At 35.0% G+C, this 19,859-nt stretch overlaps 1 protein-coding gene across 1 annotated transcript in view; it reads right to left on the bottom strand.

Moving 5' to 3' along the window:
- The window catches only part of si:dkeyp-9d4.3 (caskin-2), a 59,585-nt gene that overhangs the window by 29,677 nt on the left and 10,049 nt on the right, over positions 1 to 19,859 (bottom strand). Inside the window, exon 2 of the mRNA XM_051889580.1 lies at positions 409 to 460. Coding sequence (XP_051745540.1) covers positions 409 to 460 — 52 coding nt within the window. The remainder of the gene's footprint in view (positions 1 to 408; positions 461 to 19,859) is intronic.

Raw genomic sequence — 19,859 nt, forward strand, 5'->3', positions numbered from 1 at the left:
TTCTTAAATAAGACATCCTTGATGATGTACGCAGACTTCAAATGTGACCTGTAGAGCTACACTGTAAAAAAGAATTGTTGGTTTAACTTAAAAAAGTAAGTTACCTGGTTGCCTTAAAATTTTGAGTTCATTGAAATTTCAAAATTTGAGTTAATACAATGAAGGTGATTGGTTTAATCAACAGAAACTCAAAATATTATGTTATCTGAACTACAATAATTATCCAAGTTGATTTGACAAAAGAAAAAAAATGTAATGATAACAAATCATGAAAATAATTTTTACAGTGTACTGTTTTCTTTGCACTGGCCACTGAATAGCCAATATCAGCTGATCACTGCTTAATTTAGTTGATGGACATCATCATGTGTGAGTATGTGACGTCACTGAAGTAGAGATGAAACTCACCCATCTGTGTCCTGGAAATTCACATTCACCTTCTTAGCAGCACCCAGGAGCTCTGCAGGAGGAAACGGAACGTTTTGAACTATGAACAATCAATAATGATAAAGAATTACTGCATTTTATAATTGTGAAGGAAGATGTTCCATTAATCTGGCCAAACTGACACATCTGTTAAACTAACTAAAACATTCTTGGTCAGATATAAACATAATGCAATGATTACATATGAAAAGATGGCAAAAAAAATAGTCAATCATAATAGGAATGCTTTGTGTTTACTTTTAACAAATAATAAAAAAAAATTACATAATAATAAAAATAATAATTGTATAAATAGTATAAATTACATTTTTAATGAAGCGTTCTTCCACCTTGCCATCTAAAATAAAATGTTTTAAATATAATACTTCTAAATATACATCTCAAACACTGATAATTTTTTAATGGTTCTGGAAATATTCACATGATGAAATGTTAATGTGTATTTCACGCTGAAAAATGACAAAAATCACACATAAAATTGCACATTAAGTTATGACAGTGGCTATTTACACTAAGTGAAAATAGCATATTTTCTTAGCGATAGATGCTATTTACACTATGTGAAAATAGCAATATATTCTAATTACACTAAGTGACAATAGCAACATTTTCTTAGAGATATGTTATTTACACTAGGTTGAAATAGCGATAGATTCTATTTACACCATGTAAAAGTATCAGTTCTTTCTTTGCAATAAGAGTAAATAGTAATTAGATGATATATATTGGCAGATACTGTTTGCACCTCAGTATTTTTGTACATTAACAGGACGCAATAATATCATAGAGTATAAATGATTATATTTATTAAAATTATTAAATGGATGCTGCCTTATTGGGAGAATAAAAACCCTCCCTTCACAATCGCGTTAAAAGCCAAATCTGTGAGACTTATTTGCTACTGCTGCGCCACTGAAGATGTTGAATTCTGGGCGTCTTTTTTAAAACTTAAGTGGCCCAACCAGACATTGGTGGGCGGAGCTAGTGTAATTAGTGTTTGCCAACAAAGGACGCTATTTGCACTTAGTGTAAATAGACACTCCGTTAAGTTATATGAATATATTCCAATTTAAAAGGCATTCTTAATTCCTTTATGAATTATGTCATACTTTTGTAAGGAACTGTTTTTTTGTCTGTTTGGGTGAGTTTTGCACGCAATTAGTTCTGTTTCCTGTGTTTTCAGTTGGTTTCCTTGGTTATTCATTGTTTGATTATCAGTTACACCTGTTGTTCATTTCATTGATTGGTTTGTTCTGTGTATTTAGGCCTGATTTTCTTTCTGTTCTTTGTCGGTTCTCATCGTGGTTTTACGGTTGTTCTGTTCCTGTTTCTGAGTATTTTGAGTTGTGTTTAACATATATTGACACTGCTTCAAATAGACCCTTTCCTCACATTTGTGCAACCCTTTGACAACTTTAAAGCATGATCCTAATTAGTAGGTATAAAATACTTTCCCACCATGTTTATATTGAGGACTAAGGTCAAAGAGAGAAGTGGATCAGTCACAGAGGGGATTCCTCTCAGCCAAAGCCAGCAGGTAGAGTTTCCATTCATTAGACTCAAGCAAAACTATTTAATCACAGCTGGTTATAAGCCACCCATTCACACAATGACATATTACAGCAAAACACTGACGATCCTAATCAAAATCACCAGAGTTGTGCATTAAATTCTGGGTGATATTTCCATCAAATGTCTATGGCTTGATATATTAATCTCCAGATGCATGTGTGTATGTGTGCATGTGTGTGTGTGTGTGCTAAATGAAAGTGGTCCAGATGGCAGCCTTCTCAGAGGGTGAGACAGGGGATGGGAATATAGAGATAGACAGAAAGCGAGAGAAATTTAAAATGCAGAAAAATATCACTAAATGGTGAAATAAACAACCTGTATGTGTATGTGCTGCTCATTTGACCTTAATAGAAGTCTTATTCTACTAAACATGCTTAAGAAGCTATTCATTACGTATAAATTATATTATTAATCATACTCGCTGATCACAGCCTAATCAATTATGCTTACGCGGTGGTGAGGATGAGGAATTAGTTCATTAATTTCCCCATTCTACATTATCTCTTGAAAACAGTAAATTAATAGATACGTAATTATTGCACATTTAATATACAACAACTAATTAAGCATCTCATTTTCGACAAACACACTCCCAGACATTCAATCTAAGGCACCTTCAAAATCACTACGGAGTGCAATGAGAAAACGCAAATGAGCATTTCCATGATGACTCAATGTCACTGTGATGCTAATTAGAGGATGTGACAGAAATACCATGGCAACTCCTCACCTGGAGTTGCTATGCAGTGTTCCTCTAGTAACGGTGGTGATGGTATCACAATATATGAAGAAGGGCAGAAACATACATTTTGCATACATACAAACAGGTGCACATACAGTCACACTCCATGAGGTGTTTTGGAACTCAGTTATAATCCTTCCATGTGATAAATTATTCATACTATTATCACTGCAACCTCAATGGTGCCTGTTGCTATGGAAACATTGACCTTAACCATGACAATAACAATCAGTGTTGCCCAGCCCCTGTTCATGAGCGCACAAAACATTCTTTAATACTCATCTTCCGTTGGATCTTCTTTCAATAATGCATTCAGTTTATTCACTGCAGACCCAGCTGGAGTGTTTGCAAGACTTGGAAATCTACAAAAGGTTAAAGGTTAAGATGATATAATCCATCATCTGTCATGGCAAAATGCTGAAATCATATTTTTCCCCTGAAACTCAACAAGACTTCTCCCCAAGTAATGCTCAAAAAGAACTCAAATCCCTGGCATTATATTGCCACACAGTTTACGGCCTTTTAAAGGATTAGTTCACCCATGAATGAAAATCTTGATATCATTTACTCACCATCATGTAGTTCCAAACTCTTGCTTCCATCCAGCACAAAACGAAAGGTTTAGTGAAATATCTGAGCTGCTTTCTTCATTATAATGAAACAATGGTTATCAAGCTCCAAAAAGCACCATAAAGCACCAAGTAGTTCATATGACTTGGCATTCATAGGAAGCTGTGTGTGAGAAACAGACTGAAATTTAAGTTATTACTGAAAATCTAGCTTAGCAACTGTGGTCACCATTTACGTACATTGTAAGAAAAAGAGCAGTTTGGAGGTACTGGTTACAGTTTTGTAATCCACAGAAGAAGGAAAGTCATAGTTTGGAAAGACATAAGTAAATGACAAAATCTTCATATTTGGGTGAACTGTTCCTAAAATGTTATTAATATTATTAATTTGATATTATATTAATGTGCAAGTAAGGGCCCCCTATATAGTTTACATCATTAGCTGAGACAGATTGTTTTACCCTTAAGAAAATTTTAATTATAATTGAATGAATTTAAAGGATTGGTTCACTTTAAAATTAAAATTACCCCAAGATTTACTTACCCTGAAACCATCCTACACTGTAAACCAGAATAAACTGGCAAAACTCAAAAAAAAAAAAAAAAAAATTGAGTTAAGAAATTCAAAGTTTAAGTAAGCAGAACTGCCAGATTTTTATTGTGTACTCATACATTTTAATTACTCTTAACTTGAAATGTTTAAATACACTAATTCATACATTTAACTTAAAATTATCATGTAACCTCAATATAAAAATTTGGTAACACTTTAGTATAGGGAACACATATAAACTACTAACTACGACTTTTCCCTCCGAATTTACTGCTTATTATTAGTTAGTAAGGTAGTTATTAAGTTTAGGTATTGGGTAGGATTAAGAATGTAGAATAAGGTCATGCAGATAGGCATTAATATGTGCTTAAATAAGTACTAATAAATAGCCAATATTCTAGTAATATGCATGCTAATAAGCAACTAGTTAAAAGACCCTAAAATAAAGTGTTACCAAACATTTTTATTTGTGTAAACTTAGTTAGCTATAACAAGCTAATTCAGAAAATGCTAATTTGTTAACATGTTTTCAATAGCATGGTATAGCACTTGAATGAGTACAGCAATATAAAACATTTAACTTACTTGCTCTCAAACCAATCTGCATGCTCCACTTCTCACCATGATGGTAACTCTCCAAAAACCCACATTAACAGAAACTCTTCTAAATTAGCATAACAAAGAATTAATTGCTAAATCTCCTACTTAACAATAATCTTGCAACAAAAAAAAAAAAAAAGCATGCTGGGAAAGTTTGTCTAAATTAATATAAAAGATCATAAAACTCAAAACAATGAAACAGTTCAGTTTACTTAAAATATATCAGTTCAGTGAACTTGAAAGAAAAAGAAAGTGCAAAATACTCATAAAAGTTCATTTGACTGAACTAATTTGTTTAATTTAAGTTTGTCCTACTCAAACCAATTAATTATTTTGAGCATTAGGGTTTACAGTCTAGGTGTATATGACTTTCTTCTTTCTGATGAACACAATCGGAGTTATATTAATAAATATCCTGACGCATCCAAGCTTTATAATGACGTGTATGAAGCTGAAGAAAGTGTCTCCATCCATCATACACGTACTCCACACAGCTCCGGGGGGTTAATAAAGGCCTTCTGAAGAGAAGCGATGCATTTGTGTAAGAAAATACCCATATTTAACAAGTTATAAAGTAAAATATTTAGCTTTTGCCAGACCGCCGTCCGTATTCAACTATTCAGTTAAATTCACAACTTTGGATGGAAACATAGCTACTGTGGTTATAGGGTAATGTTTTTGGACTTATGTAGGTATTACAGCAAGACTGAGCCATCATGACATGAACCAGTTAGGTTCATTAGCTATGCAGTGCACTGATAAATCAGAAAGTCACAGCTGGGAAACATTAAAAAGTGCCCTAATAGTTCCTAATAAACCTACAATCTCTCACTGCAGCAATCCAAGTACAGCACTCAGACCCTCTGATTACTCATGACTCTGTACCTTCTCTGGCTTTTGAATATCAGTCTCTTCACCACATGAAATCAAGACAGTTATTGAAAAATCCAGCCAATGGGAGGCCACCAGCTGCTCCATCCTTAACAAAAAGCACCTGTAGCATGGCGATTTCACGATTTTGTGCTACAAATTGTGGATAAAATGTAGATGCCCTCATTGCCCTCTATTAATGGTGAAGAAGCTGAATTGCTTTTTTTTTATTATTAAATTAGGCAAAGTTAGGCTGTGGGCCAGATTAACCATATGGGTAATTGGGCACACGCCCAAAGGGCGCCATCCATGACCACGCAACACCCACAGAACAGTCATTATTTTTGCATTCATAATTGGTGCTGCTAGATACACAGAAATGACACACTTCACTTTCAAAATGCACAGTTTTTGTCAAGCCTGTTTTGCACTTTCTAATCCAACTCCAGTGCTGCATGACAGCCTATAAATTACCTAGGCTCTCACACCTTGTTAACATTTAGGCACTATTGTGCTTAATGTGGTCTCTGGTTCTCAAGAAAAGGGGATAATCGTTGCACTAAAGCAGCAGTTTTAAAGCCCTTAAATTGTACTTCATTTTGTTAGTAATTAAGTAATCAATTTTTTGACAGCCTACGACACATACGCCTAGACAAGAATGAGACTGACATCAGCTCCACAATCACAGATCAATTCTAGAGCACATGTGCAGCCCGCAGGATCTAACTAGATCTAAAGGACAGTAATGTATCAGTATATTGATTCTTCACTGTAATTCACCCGATGTGGCTTACAATAGGAACATTATGGATAAATGCTAATCAGTGTACAAGGACGCTTTAGGTTATTAAGGACCAGGGTTATTATAGTTAACTAAAACTAAAATCATTAAAAAAAACAAACAAAAAAAAAACATGGAAATAAAATAAACGTTAACTAAAATAAAATATATTAAAAAATATATTTTATTTAGGCTGGTTGCCAGGGAATATTTTCATTTAGTATAATGTGATGTACTAAAATAACTCAAACTGAAATAAAAATAAAAACTTCGCAGACCATTTACAGTCACACAAACACACAGACTGCATGAAAGGTAATATTCGAAAGAGCATATTAGGGGCACTTTTAAAAGGATTTAACATTTATCTTGAATATTTTAAGTGCTATAGTGCTATGTAACCTAATTGCAACCAAAATGCAACATTGTAAAAATGTTTTGTGCTTCCTGGGTACATAAAGTCTATTCGTATAGAAAACATGCTGACATTTTCTTGTTGGACAACAAGTGTATGTCCAACAGCAAACCAATGTGCACATGTGGGAACTTTCATTGGCCAAGGGCCACCCAAGAGGACATTTGACTGACATGTAATGCAACCAAACACAGTTAAGTTTTGTTCCGCGTCATGTTAAGGGGCGTGAAAATGTAAAGTCGAACAACAGACCGGATTGCATCATTCATTCAAGAATGTTGTGCAAGTTTACTGCAACAATGGAGCCGCGAACTTCACATACTTTTGAAAATCCAGCATTTAGTTGATCCTGGTAAGCGCTCGTTGTCACAGCTGTAAACACAATGGCTTTCTTCTTGCACGAGGGGCTCTTCGTCACAGCATTTGTTTCCAGGTGGACCGTTAAAGAACATGACATATCTCCTGGACATTCTGTAGAATTCAACGAACTAGATGACGACTTCGAAAATCCTGAAGCGTTTCCAGTTAAGTGTGCCATATGCATCAGATGTTCAGCCAGCAGTCCGTGGGCGTGACGTCTGAGGCTGAGACTAGCCAAGCACTAACATGAAAGACTGATGTAACATTAAAGTTTGAAAAACAAATCTTGCTCCATCCTTTATCATTACTCAGAGTAGTGAGAACGACAGACAATCTGCATTAATGGACACAATTTTAAGTAATATATTATTTTCTGTTTCAGCCCATGTTTGGGTCAAATATGGACAAACCCAACCTTTGGGTTTAAAAATTTAATTTAAAAATTTAAACAAACTGTTGGGTTTGTCCATGTTTGACCCAAACATGGGCTGAAACAACCCAGCATTATTTAGAGTTTAGTGGGCCACAGCTGATTTGCAGAAGTATTTCAGTAAGTTAACATGAGTTAGCCAGTTAGCCGGAGACCTAGCACAATATAAAACACATAACTATGTATTTTGAACACCCAGTATAAAATATATACATCAATAATTAATCATACTTACAGCCTGTGATTCTGAGGAGCAAGTTGGTCCAAATAAAGTGGCTATTGTCCTATATTTAATGGCGTTTTGTAAATCCCATTTAGACCTCATTGAGATTTGAGAAGCAATCATGAAAATGTTATTCTGCTGTTGTATCGCTGTGGTAATTTTAACCACTGACTCTTCACATCCTCTTGGGAGTGTTTACAAAGAGAATTTGCTTTTGCTGAGCAGAAAACAGCAACTTCTCAACATGTACACAACATGAACCACCTACAGCGTTCGAGTGCGGGTCAAATTAGACGTTGTTCGCAGGCAGCCAAAGAAGACCATAGGCAGGCATTAGGCAAATGTGTTACTTTGTGACGTGTGGCCGTCACAGAAGTGAGATTCGAATTCCTAACGACTTGTTTAGGCAGTATAGAGTCGATTCTTTCTTTTGAAGCCCTGCATACACTGCACGATTTTAGCAATCCTATAAGATCATTACTTTATCACACTGTGCGACATGGATCTACTAAACTTGGGTACGACATGCATGTAGACTGTACGATCATGACACCTATTGACTCATAGGCTACGATGGAAGTTTCTATAGAAGAATAAAACATCATCAGCATGCACTACTGGTAAATAAAACACTATGTTGAATCACACTTTGGCAGTTGTAGTTTTTATGTGTGCTAAAAATAAAAAGGAAGCGGTGAAAGAAGAAGGGAAAAGAGCTTGAGGTAAGCAGTTTTAAGTTTTAGCGCCGTGTCGCGTTGATTTCATGTCGCATTTTTATTGGCTGGTCAGTAGACGTAAGTCGTAGCAGCAAACACATTGTGCGTTGATCAGGCTGAATTTCTGACACTGTCAGAAAATGATCGTAGGCTATCTTTGGTCACAAGTCCGGGAAAACGGCCGTCTTTGAACCTCTCTCTGTATGACATAGGACCACCGATTAAGAGCCACGATCACAGAAATCACCACGATTGTTTCATGATGGCAATCTTTCGTCTGGGACAGCCAAACATTGTGCAGTGTATCCTGGGTTTGAGAGACAATAACTTTATCGTGCACTTTTGACTTCACAACTTTGCAGATCGTTTACATTTACAGACAGCTACATTACACATTGCATGAAAGGTAATATTTGAAAAAGCATAATAGGGGCACTTTAATGTATTAACTAACATGAACTAACCATGAGAAATACATTTGTTACTGTATTTGTTCATCTTTGTTAACGTTAGTTAATGAAAATACAGCTGTTAATAGTTTGTTCATGTTATTTCACAATGCATTAACTAATGTTAACAAATACAACTCTATGTATTAGTAAATGTTGAAATTAACATTAACATAGATTAATAAATGCTGTAGAAGTGCAGTTCATTATTAGTTCATGTTAACTAATGTTATTAAATAATGTTAACTAATGAACCTTATTGTAAAGTGTTACTGTTTTATGTTTGAAAGCCTCAGTGTTTGTGTGTTAGTGTGAAGAAACGTTACATTTAATACTCAAGGACCTCGCAATGCTCAACATTCCAGTCAGATGCAACATTAATCTGTCAAGCTGCATGATATTGATGCTATACGCGGGATAGGGTGAACACAGAACATGACTTACTGAGCTTCAAATCCCCTGCAGGGACAAGTCTAAGACTTATCCAGCCTTATCTCTGGTTATGAAGATACAGTGAAGGATACAACACAAGTTCAATACAAAAGAGGTGACAAGAGCTGCAAACCTTTCATTGAACTGACATTGAGGTTAATATTCACAATTCAGGATTAGATTAAGGTTCCACAAGTGTACTCCCCCAAGGGGAAATGGAAAGGGAGTATAATTTATAGTAGATGATAAGGTTCGCTCTGGAGATGTGATATGCTTTACGGGTGAATCTCACTAAACCTGTCAAGAATGTGTGTACATGTCACAACAAAATCATAAAGAAGAAAAAAATAACTAATATTTTGCTTAATAAAATTAAAGCCATTAAAACTTTTTGCATTGTGCCATTATTATCATTACAATAAAACATCAATTGTCAATAATATAATTTAAAAACTATTATATAAAACTATTATTTAATGTAATGAGAATCTAATGACAAAAGTCTTATAACTCTTATTCCCATTAATGTAATGCTAAACAAATTCTATATTATTTCAGTTGTATTCAAAATTTAATTTAATTATTTAATTTAATTGTAATGAGAATCTATGAGAAAAGTATTATTTTAACTCTTATAAATCATATTCTCATTAATGTAATGCTAAACAAATGTTATATTATTTCAGTAAATATTAATTTAAATTAATTTATTTTAATTATTTATAATATTATTTATATTATTTCATTTGTAATTATACATTAATATATAATAATTTAATTTTATTTAATTTGTTATTAAATTTTTTATTTAATTTAATGAGAAAATCATCTTATTTTCTTTATGCAAAATGTAATGTAAACATATAATCCCACATTTTAGACTGATGTGAGATTCACCTTTAAAAACATAAAGAACTGCACTCAATGGCACAGTGAGTACATTTATTTGAGTAACCAAATGTATAATTCAGAAAGCATGCATATAATAATGGCATTCCACCATGCCTTTTTTTTTTTTTTTTAAAGGAAGTAATTTAATCTCTCAGCTCTGGAGCATAATCTGGGACAAGCACAGTAATCTGAACAACACACACACAGACAAACACACACACACACACACACACACACACACACACGTCGTCTCCCTCCCCCCCATTCTCAGGCTCTAACCCACAGCTATAATTATAGATATTTAATGATTATCATTTTAAGATGACCCGAAAGCATGAGCACTATATATAAGTGGGAAGAATGGCAAAACACATGCTGAACATATCCTGCCACATTTACCACTTTACTCCCTTTGAATTCTGCGAGTTATATTTGGTTCTTTGTGTCAAAGTAAATGTACCACGGTCTCTTCAATACCACCAAAAAAAGGACTAGTGTGCACTGCATATTTACACACACTCTCACAATACACACACACAAACCCTCAGCATCCCTCAGCATCATCTAACTCTGTTCAGTTTAAAGCAGCCATGGCCTGAAGCTTGAGCAAGCTGACTGTGAAAAGAAAATGAAAGAGAGAGAGAAACATGGAGAGAACAACAATTTTCTTCCACTAGTTTGGCCTCACATGCCGTACACGTGACTGTCAGTTTCACACTAGACTCTAAAAATACATATGAGGGAACCCATAGAAAATAATATTTCATTTGTGATTTTCTTTAATATCTCAACTGTTCCTCCTAGACAGCAATGAGATTAAAGGGTTAGTTCACCCAAAAATGAAATTTCTGTCATTAATTACTCACCCTCATGTCGTTCCACGCCCGTAATACCTTCGTTTATCTTCAGAACACAAATTAAGATATTTTTGATGAAATCCGAGCGGTATATGACTTCTCTATAGACAGCAATATATCAGACACTTTCAAGGTCCAGAAAGGTACTAAAGACATCGTTAAAACAGTCGACGTGACTGCAGTGATTCAACCTTAATTTTATGAAGCGACGAGAATACTTTTTGTGCTTAAAAACAAAACAAAAATAACAGGTTTATTCAACAATAATTTCTCTTCTGTGTCATTCTCATACATTGTTTACGTCCAGCGCTTCCAGGTTCTACATCAGAACGAAGACTCATTATTGGCCGGCTCCTGGGTCAGCATCACACGCATTCTTCGTGCTGCTCACATGATCAGCTTTGGCCAATACTGAGCCGGCATTTGGACATAAACACGGAAGCCTTCACTGTGCTTACTGCGTCACCTATGTAAGGATAATGATGAAGAGATTGTTGAATAAAGTCGTTATTTTTGTTTTGTTTTTGCGCACAAAAAGTATTTTCATCACTTCGTAAAATTAAGGTTGAACCACTGTAGTCACGTCGACTGTTTTAACCATGTCTTTAGTAGCTTTCTAGACCTTGAAAGTGTCGGTTAAAAAGTCCTATATCTCTCAGATTTCATCAAAAATATCTTAATTTGTGTTCTGAAGATGAACGAAGGTCTTACGGGTGTGGAACGACATGAGGGTGAGTAATTAATTTTTGGGTAAACTAACCCTTTAAATAGAGACTTGTTTAATAAGTTCTCCATAAAAAAAATGCATTAGTAATCAAAAAGATAGCTTTATACTTTTACATCTCATTTATGTCTCATCTTAGATAGCTATATCTTGTCATGTAAATCCAAAAGTTTTTGTCCAAACTAGTCGCGATGAGCTTCAGAACATTTTGTCAATTGATTGGTTTCTATTTCTGAGGTTTTGGGCTGTATAGCTCCGCCCACCAAGAAATCTCATTGGTCCAAATATCCACTCTATAGACCTTATGTAGCCCCGCCCACTTTCAGCACTGCACTCGTTGTATTCTTTGTATTTCCACAGCATGAAGATAAGATCTTACGAATTTATGAATAAAATCTTCCCAGTCCACTGACATTAATGACATCCGCTTCAAACATTACAATGCTCATGATAACTTTAGTTTACTCTGCAATAAGTAAATCCACTTCACTAGCTAATTACTCTTCGACAGCACTGCCATAGAAAAAGAGCTACCGCAAAAACGGAAGATCAAACACAAAATTCTAAAGATGGCTGTGTGCTTGTTTCTCTGCCACGTAAGGTCTAAATAGAGTGCAATAGTTGGGTTATGAATGTGCACAAAAATTAATAATTTACTCCATAGGGGAACTGATTTTTAATATAACTTTTAAACCATTAAAGACAGACCTACTGTGAGCTCTGGGGTTGTTAATCGATGATATATGCTTTTGTTGAAGCCATCAGCATTATTTCAACTTTTTTTTTTTTTTTTATATATGTTTTTTTTTCATATTAATCATGTTTAACAGCAGAATTATTGGTGAAAAACTACATTACCCATGATTCTGCAAAGAAATCTCCACCGTCAGTGAATCGCAGCAAGCAAATGACAGTGGCCCTACGCTCTCAAAAAATATTTGTGTATATATACCTATATTGCAATAAACATAAAATATAATGATTCAAAAGATTTATAATCAACATCTTTAAATCAATAGCTTTATATTCCTCCATCATTTTTAATTTGATTATGTAATTCGCAATGCTTCATGGGACTGTAGTTCTTTCTCTCAAAAAAGCCTTTAAGTACACAGTGTTGTACCTTTGCCTTTTTGTCTGATTTCCAAATACATTTTTGCTACAAATCAAATGGATAAAAAGAATGGGAAAAATACAATACTGGAAATGTGGAAACTGTTGCACTCTATTAAATGTTAAATATATGCTGATTGGCTGTGAATGTAATTTAATATTGCTAACATCCAATTTAACAACAAGAAAAGGCAGCTTCAGATCTCGAGTTTTAGCAGGAACAGTGTTGTCGTGTTCCTCTGGTCATTTCTCGTCACCTCGGGGATTAGCCTACCCCAAAAAACACACACACACACAGACAAAGAGCCTTAAGAGGATAAAAAATGGATGTGCAATATGTTGATGCCCAGACACACGGCTCTAGTCTGAGCCAATACAGATGCTCAGCATTGCCACGGTCACTCAATTGACAAATAGTTTTATGCTTAAAGGGTTAGTTCACCCAAAAATGAAAATAATGTCATTTATTACTCACCCTCATGCCGTTCCACACCCCTAAGACCTTCATTCATCTTCGGAACACAAATTAAGATATTTTTGTTGAAATCCGATGGCTCAGTGAGGCCTGCATAGCCAGCAATGAAACTTCCTCTCTCAAGATCCATAAAGGTACTAAAAACATATTTAAATCAGTTCATGTGAGTACAGTGGTTCAATATTAATATTATAAAGCGACGAGAATATTTTTGATGTGCCAAAAAAACAAAATAATGACTTATATAGTGATGGCCAATTTTAAAACACTGCTTCATGAAGCTTCGGAGTGTTATGAATCAGCGTGTCGAATCATGATTCGGATCGTGTGTCAAACCGCCAAACTGCTGAAATCACGTGACTCTGGCGCTCCAAACCGTTGATTCGACACAAAAGATTCATAACACTCCAAAGCTTCATGAAGCAGTGTTTTGAAATCGGCCATCACTATATAAGTTGTTATTTTGTTTTTTTGGCAGACCACAAATATATTTTCGTCGCTTTATAATATTAATATTGAACCACTGTACTCACATGAACTGATTTAAATATGTTTTTAGTACATTAATGGATCTTGAGAGAGGAAATGTCATTGTTGGCTATGCAGGCCTCACTGAGCCATCGGATTTCAACAAAAATATCTTAATTTGCGTTCCGAAGATTAACAAAGGTCTTACAGGTGTGGAACGGCATGAGGGTGAGTAATTAATGACATTATTTTCATTTTTGGGTGAACTAACCCTTTAACTGTAAGCATGTACACTGTCTCCATACACACAAACACCAGTTGTTCATCTCAGGTGTGAGAACAACAACATAAAACATGGAAGTGAAAAACAATCAGCAAATTATTTCCTATATAGCCTTAGACCTCAAATATTTCACAAGCAATATCACAATATTCTGAGTATAAAATGTATTTGAAAAATAATATAGGCTACAATATGAAATATATTTACTGGAAGAACTGTTGGAAGAGCAAAGCGGCTGCTTATATACCCTTTGTGTGGAGGATTATTAATCATGCTCCCTATGTTTTTGTTGGTAATCTCCCTATTTTCTGAATCATATTAATAATATCCTCATTAAAGTCACTGAGTTATTTAACAGACAATCCCAGCTGAGGACAAAATTACAACCGAGTTGAAATTATGTTTGTAGGAGATTATGAAGTACTTTCATGCTGTGTTATTGTTGCTGTTTCTCCATAACAGAATCAGCTAACAAGATGTAAAGCTTCCTGAAGTCAGCATCAAATAGAAAAGTCTCACCCATTTATTCACCTCATGTTGTTCCAAAACTGTATGACTTTGTTTCTTACATTAAAGACAAAAAGAGAAGCAGAACGTTGACACAGATATTTTCCATTCAGTTAAAGCACACAGCATCCAGGAACTGCTTGCACCAGCTGTGCGTACAGTAAGTTACTTAACTTAGCCTAGCTGTGACATAAAGGGGAACCAAGTTTCAACTAATGCACTAATAAATATTTAGCACTATTAAACTTGAAACATAACTCTATGTGTAAACTAAATATTTACAGAAGCCTCTGGAAGGGAGTAACGGTTGCAGTAAAACAGCATTTCATTATCAAGAGCATGTTTTACCTGTCAGACTTCAATTCTTCAGGCATGTATATTTAATAGTGCTAAATATTGTCACTCACTAACATTTTAAGAGCAAGAACACTACGTAAATAAATGACTTGTTAGGGGCTATTCAACACAAACCCAATCTAAACGAATCTCATATTGTGCATGCCAAAAAAAATCAATCATAAAAAAATTTAATTTCTTATGTTTTTTTCCATATCTGTATTTATTAATTCATCATTATTCATTTTAAATATAGATTTACAAATGATATAACTTTTAACTGATTAACTTTTTTAAAATACCCAACAGCGTTTCATTTATATCACAGCTTGGCCAGAGCTGTTGAGCTTGGTAAAGCCTCAGTTTCTTTCTAATCTCTAACCGTTTCTGCTCCTAATCTCCATATTGCATTAAATTTAGCATTCTGTGCAGAATTCAAATGGGTCCTATACATTTTGTGGTCTGTGCCGACTTGCGCATATGATACGCTCTGTGCTTTTGTGTCTGGACCGGAGCAGACTGTGTGCGCTGCAGTTCGCATGACACTAACGTGAAACCAGACTTCATTCGCCTCAATAGAAAGCATATTTACACTGTCTGAATCGTTCCCTATTCTCTATATAGTGCACTATGTGCCAAACACCATGTAGAAAATAGTAAATGTGTGAACAAGTGACCGATTTCAGCCGCAGCTTCAACGTCTATTTATAATGTAGGGGACGGGATGCTTCAGATTCTAGAGAGCATTTGATTGGACAGAAGATTTGATGAGAAGCTGAAGTACGTGGTGATGTCATGAAAATCCGTGATCCATTTTAGCGGAAGTGAGAGACTGTAGGTTTTGAATACTTATACCTCCTAAATGCGAATTTTGTATTTCTGTTACCTTGTACTGGTATTAGAATCCTGATGCAATAATATACATTATTTATGAAGCCTTTACGACCTACTAGCTACTTACTACCTTAAGAAAAAAATGGTGCAATCAAATTAAAGTCCCATGAAATCAAAATTGAAGTTTTGTGGCTTTTAGTATGAATATGTTAGCCTTAGTGTGTTCCAAAACAATGACAAAATTCACATTTAGAAGATACAAGCATTCAAAACTTACAGTCTCTCATTTCTGCCAATATGGATCATGATTTTGATGACATCATTCTGCACTTCAGCTTCTCATCAGATTTTCTGTCCAATCAAATGCTCTCTAAATCTAAAGCATCCTGCCCCCTTCACTATAAATAGACACTGAAGCTGCAGCTGAAATCGGTCACCTGTTCACAAATTTACTATTTTCTACATGGTGAATGGCAAATAGTGCACTATATAGTGGATAGTGAACAATTCAGACAGCGTAAATATGCTTTCCATTGAGGCGAATGAAGTCTGGTTTCGCGTTAGTGTCACGCGAACCGCAACAGTGCAAACACAGTCTATTTCAGTCCAGAGACACGATAGCACAGAGTGGATCATATTATTTTTAAACAGTATTTTAAAACGATACGAAGGAGATTAGGAGGAGAAACAGTTAGACTCTGCATTAGAAACAGCACTGACGAGTATAAGAGATAACACCTGTGCCACGCACCAGCATAAATTACACATTTTTCAAACTCAGAATGATTATGATCACTGTTTTGCTTTAGCAACAGTTTCATATTAAATCTAAAGGGGGACTCTATTAGCCTGTGGCTGTCTTAAGCTTGCAAATGCAGCTTTACCAAGCTCAGCGGCTCTGGTCGAGCTGTGATATAAACGAAACGCTATTGGCCATTTTAAAAAAGGGGAGGAGCTGCTCGATATGCTCCACCCTGTCTTCCTGTTTCAGTGGAAATCACATTAACACAATGAATAAAGTTGCGCTCTTCAAGGCACTTCAATGGGACTTTAAGTATAAGTCAGTTACAAACCTGCTAGTTGTTATCTGTAGTAGTTACCCAGTGAGGACTTTATGTTCCAATTTAAGAAAAAACTTACAAACATCTGGTGCAACCCTACCCAGGCAAAAATGCAACATAAAAAGAATATGTGCTTAATTCCAAGTCTTCTGAAGCCATAAAATAGCTAAGATTTACAGTACTGTGAGTAGCGACTTAAATGCTCACATACATATTTGGAACAGCATGAGGGTGAGTAAATGATGACAGAATGTTTATTTTGGTGTGAACTATTCCTTAAAATACAATACAACATTTAAAAAAAAAAAATACAAATGCATATTTTCAAAAGTTCTTTTCCGAATCCCAGAATAAACCCACAACAGCTTTATAAAATGACACAAGTAGAACCAGCACAAGTCATTTTACTGAAGGCCTGCCTTGTTCTGTTTTCATCTCCAAGACGAGACCTGTCAAGTTCAGCTCAGTGCAGCAAAAACCTGTGCTGTCCAGATTCCAGCTGACCCACCATGACCTCTGAAATATCTTACTACTACATTAACATCAACAGCTTCAGGTGCTAGACAACACGCATACCATTTAGACGTTGTGCAAGGAAATGCGTTGTTTTCTAAGCAGCCCCGCACATGACATGCAAGAAAAAAAATTAAATCGTGCGCACGATTTACTAAAACATGCGCACGATTTACTATTTCGTTCCCTCAATTTATAAATCATGCGCCTGATTTATAAATCGAGGGAACGAATTAGTAAATCGTGTGCACGATTTAGCCTATTTTTTTTCCTGCATGTCATGTCCGGGGCTCCGTAGTTTTCCTATACCTTTACTTCTGCCAACATGTGGACGGAAAAGGTTTTCAATTGCACTTGTGAGCAAATAAATAAAAAATGTATGTTACTCTTTTGAAGAAGCAACTTTGGAGCAATATTATTGCCTAATTTAATAAGTAAGTCATCTGATTATGCAAAACAAGCTCTTTTGTTATACAGGGTTATTGTGGTAACACTTTACAATAAAGTCTCATTTGTTAACATCAGTTAATGTATTAACTAACGTGAATGAACAATGAGCAATACATTTATTACAGTATTATAGTATTATTAATCTTTGTTAAAGGATTAGTTCACTTTCAAATAAACTTTTCCTGATAATTTACTCACCCCCATGTCATCCAAGATGTTCATGTCTTTCTTTCTTCAGTCGAAAAGAAATTAAGGTTTTTGATGAAAACATTCCAGGATTATTCTCCTTATAGTGGACTTTAATGGCCTCCAAACGGTTGAAGGTCAAAATTACAGTTTCAGTGCAGCTTCAAAGGGCTTTAAACGATACCAGACGAGGAATAAGGGTCTTATCTAGCGAAACGATCGGTCATTTTCGAAAAAAATACAACTGTATATGCTTTATATAAACAAACGTTCGCCTTCTAAGTGCCTCCGCCAAAACCGCATTTCCGCATTCTCCAAAATGCTTACGCTGTATGTCCTACACCTTCCCTATTCTACTTACAGAAAAAATGTAACTGGCGCTACGTTCGTTCCGTAAGTTGAATAGGGAAGGCGTAGGACATACAGCGTAAGCTTTTTGAAGAATACTGAAATGCGGTTTTGGCGGAGGCACTTAGAAGGCAAACGTTTGTTTATATAAAGCATATACAGTTGTATTTTTTTCAAAAATACCGATCGTTTCGCTAGATAAGACCTTTATTCCTCGTCTAGTATCGTTTAAAGCCCTTTGAAGCTGCACTGAAACTGTCATTTTGACCTTCAACCGTTTGGGGGCCATTGAAGTCCACTATAAGGGGAATAATCCTGGAATGTTTTCATCAAAAACCTTAATTTCTTTCTTCTGAAGAAAGAAAGACATAAACATCTTGGATGACATGGGGGTGAGTAAATTATCAGCAAATTTTCATTCAGAAGTGAACTAATCCTTTAATGTTATTTAATAATGATCCAGCTGTTCATTGTTTGTTCATGTTAGTCCACAGTGCACTGTTAACAAATACATTTAATTTACATAATAAATGTTGAAATTAACATTAACTAAGATTAATAAATTATGTAGTAGTATTGTTCATTCTTAGTTCATGTTAAGGATTAGTTCACTTTAAAATGAGAATTACCCCAGGATTTACTCACCCTCAAGCCATCCTAGGTGTATATGACTTTCTTCTTTCTGATGAACACAATCAGAGTTATATTAGTAAATATCCTGATGCATCCGAGCTTTATAATGGCAGTGAACAGGACCAATGAGTTTGAAGTGCATCCATCCATCATAAACTCCACACGGCTCCGGGGGGTTAATAAAGGCCTTCTGAAGCGAAGCGATGCGTTTGTGTAAGAAAAAATATCCATATTTAACAAGTTATGAAGTAAAATATCTAGCTTCTGCCAGACCGCCTTCCATATTCAACTTATGAAGAAAGTGTAACGCCTCTTGCAGTTCAAAACGTTTACACTACATCCTACGCCTTCCCTATTCAACTTTCTGGTCTGGCGGAAGCTAGATATTTTGCTTTATAACTTGTTAAATATGGATATTTTTCTTACACAAAAGCATTGCTTCACTTCAGAAGGGCTTTATTAACCCCCGGAGCCGTGTGGAGTACATTTATGATTTCTTCAGCTCATACTCATTGGTTCTGTTCACTGCCATTATAAAGCTCGGATGCGTCAGGATATTTATTAATATAACTCTGATTGTGTTCATCAGAAAGGAGAAAGTCATATACACCTATATGGCTTGAGGGTGAGTAAATTATGGGGTAATTTTCATTTTAAAGTGAACTAATCCTTTAACTAAAGTAGTTAACTAATGAAACCTTATTGTAAAGCGTTATCGTTATGTTAACTAAAATTATTAAAAATATTTGTTAATTAAAATAAAGCTGAAATAAAATAAAATATAAATATTAGTTGAAAAACTAAACAAAATATTTCAGTTTATTACCTTGGCAAGTTAAAGCACTATAATTATTAAATAAAAACAAATAAAAAGTAAAACTAATTAAATAAATAAATGGCACCTAAAGAGCAATATTTTAGAACAACAAAAGCACGTTATGAAATAGCTAAAATCTAAATAAAACATGAAAATGAAAAATATAAAAATAAAATATCTTCCACCAAATGCTTCATATTAGCC

This window comes from Ctenopharyngodon idella, chromosome 1 (genome assembly GCF_019924925.1).
Source record: "Ctenopharyngodon idella isolate HZGC_01 chromosome 1, HZGC01, whole genome shotgun sequence".
Classification (NCBI taxonomy): domain Eukaryota; kingdom Metazoa; phylum Chordata; class Actinopteri; order Cypriniformes; family Xenocyprididae; genus Ctenopharyngodon; species Ctenopharyngodon idella.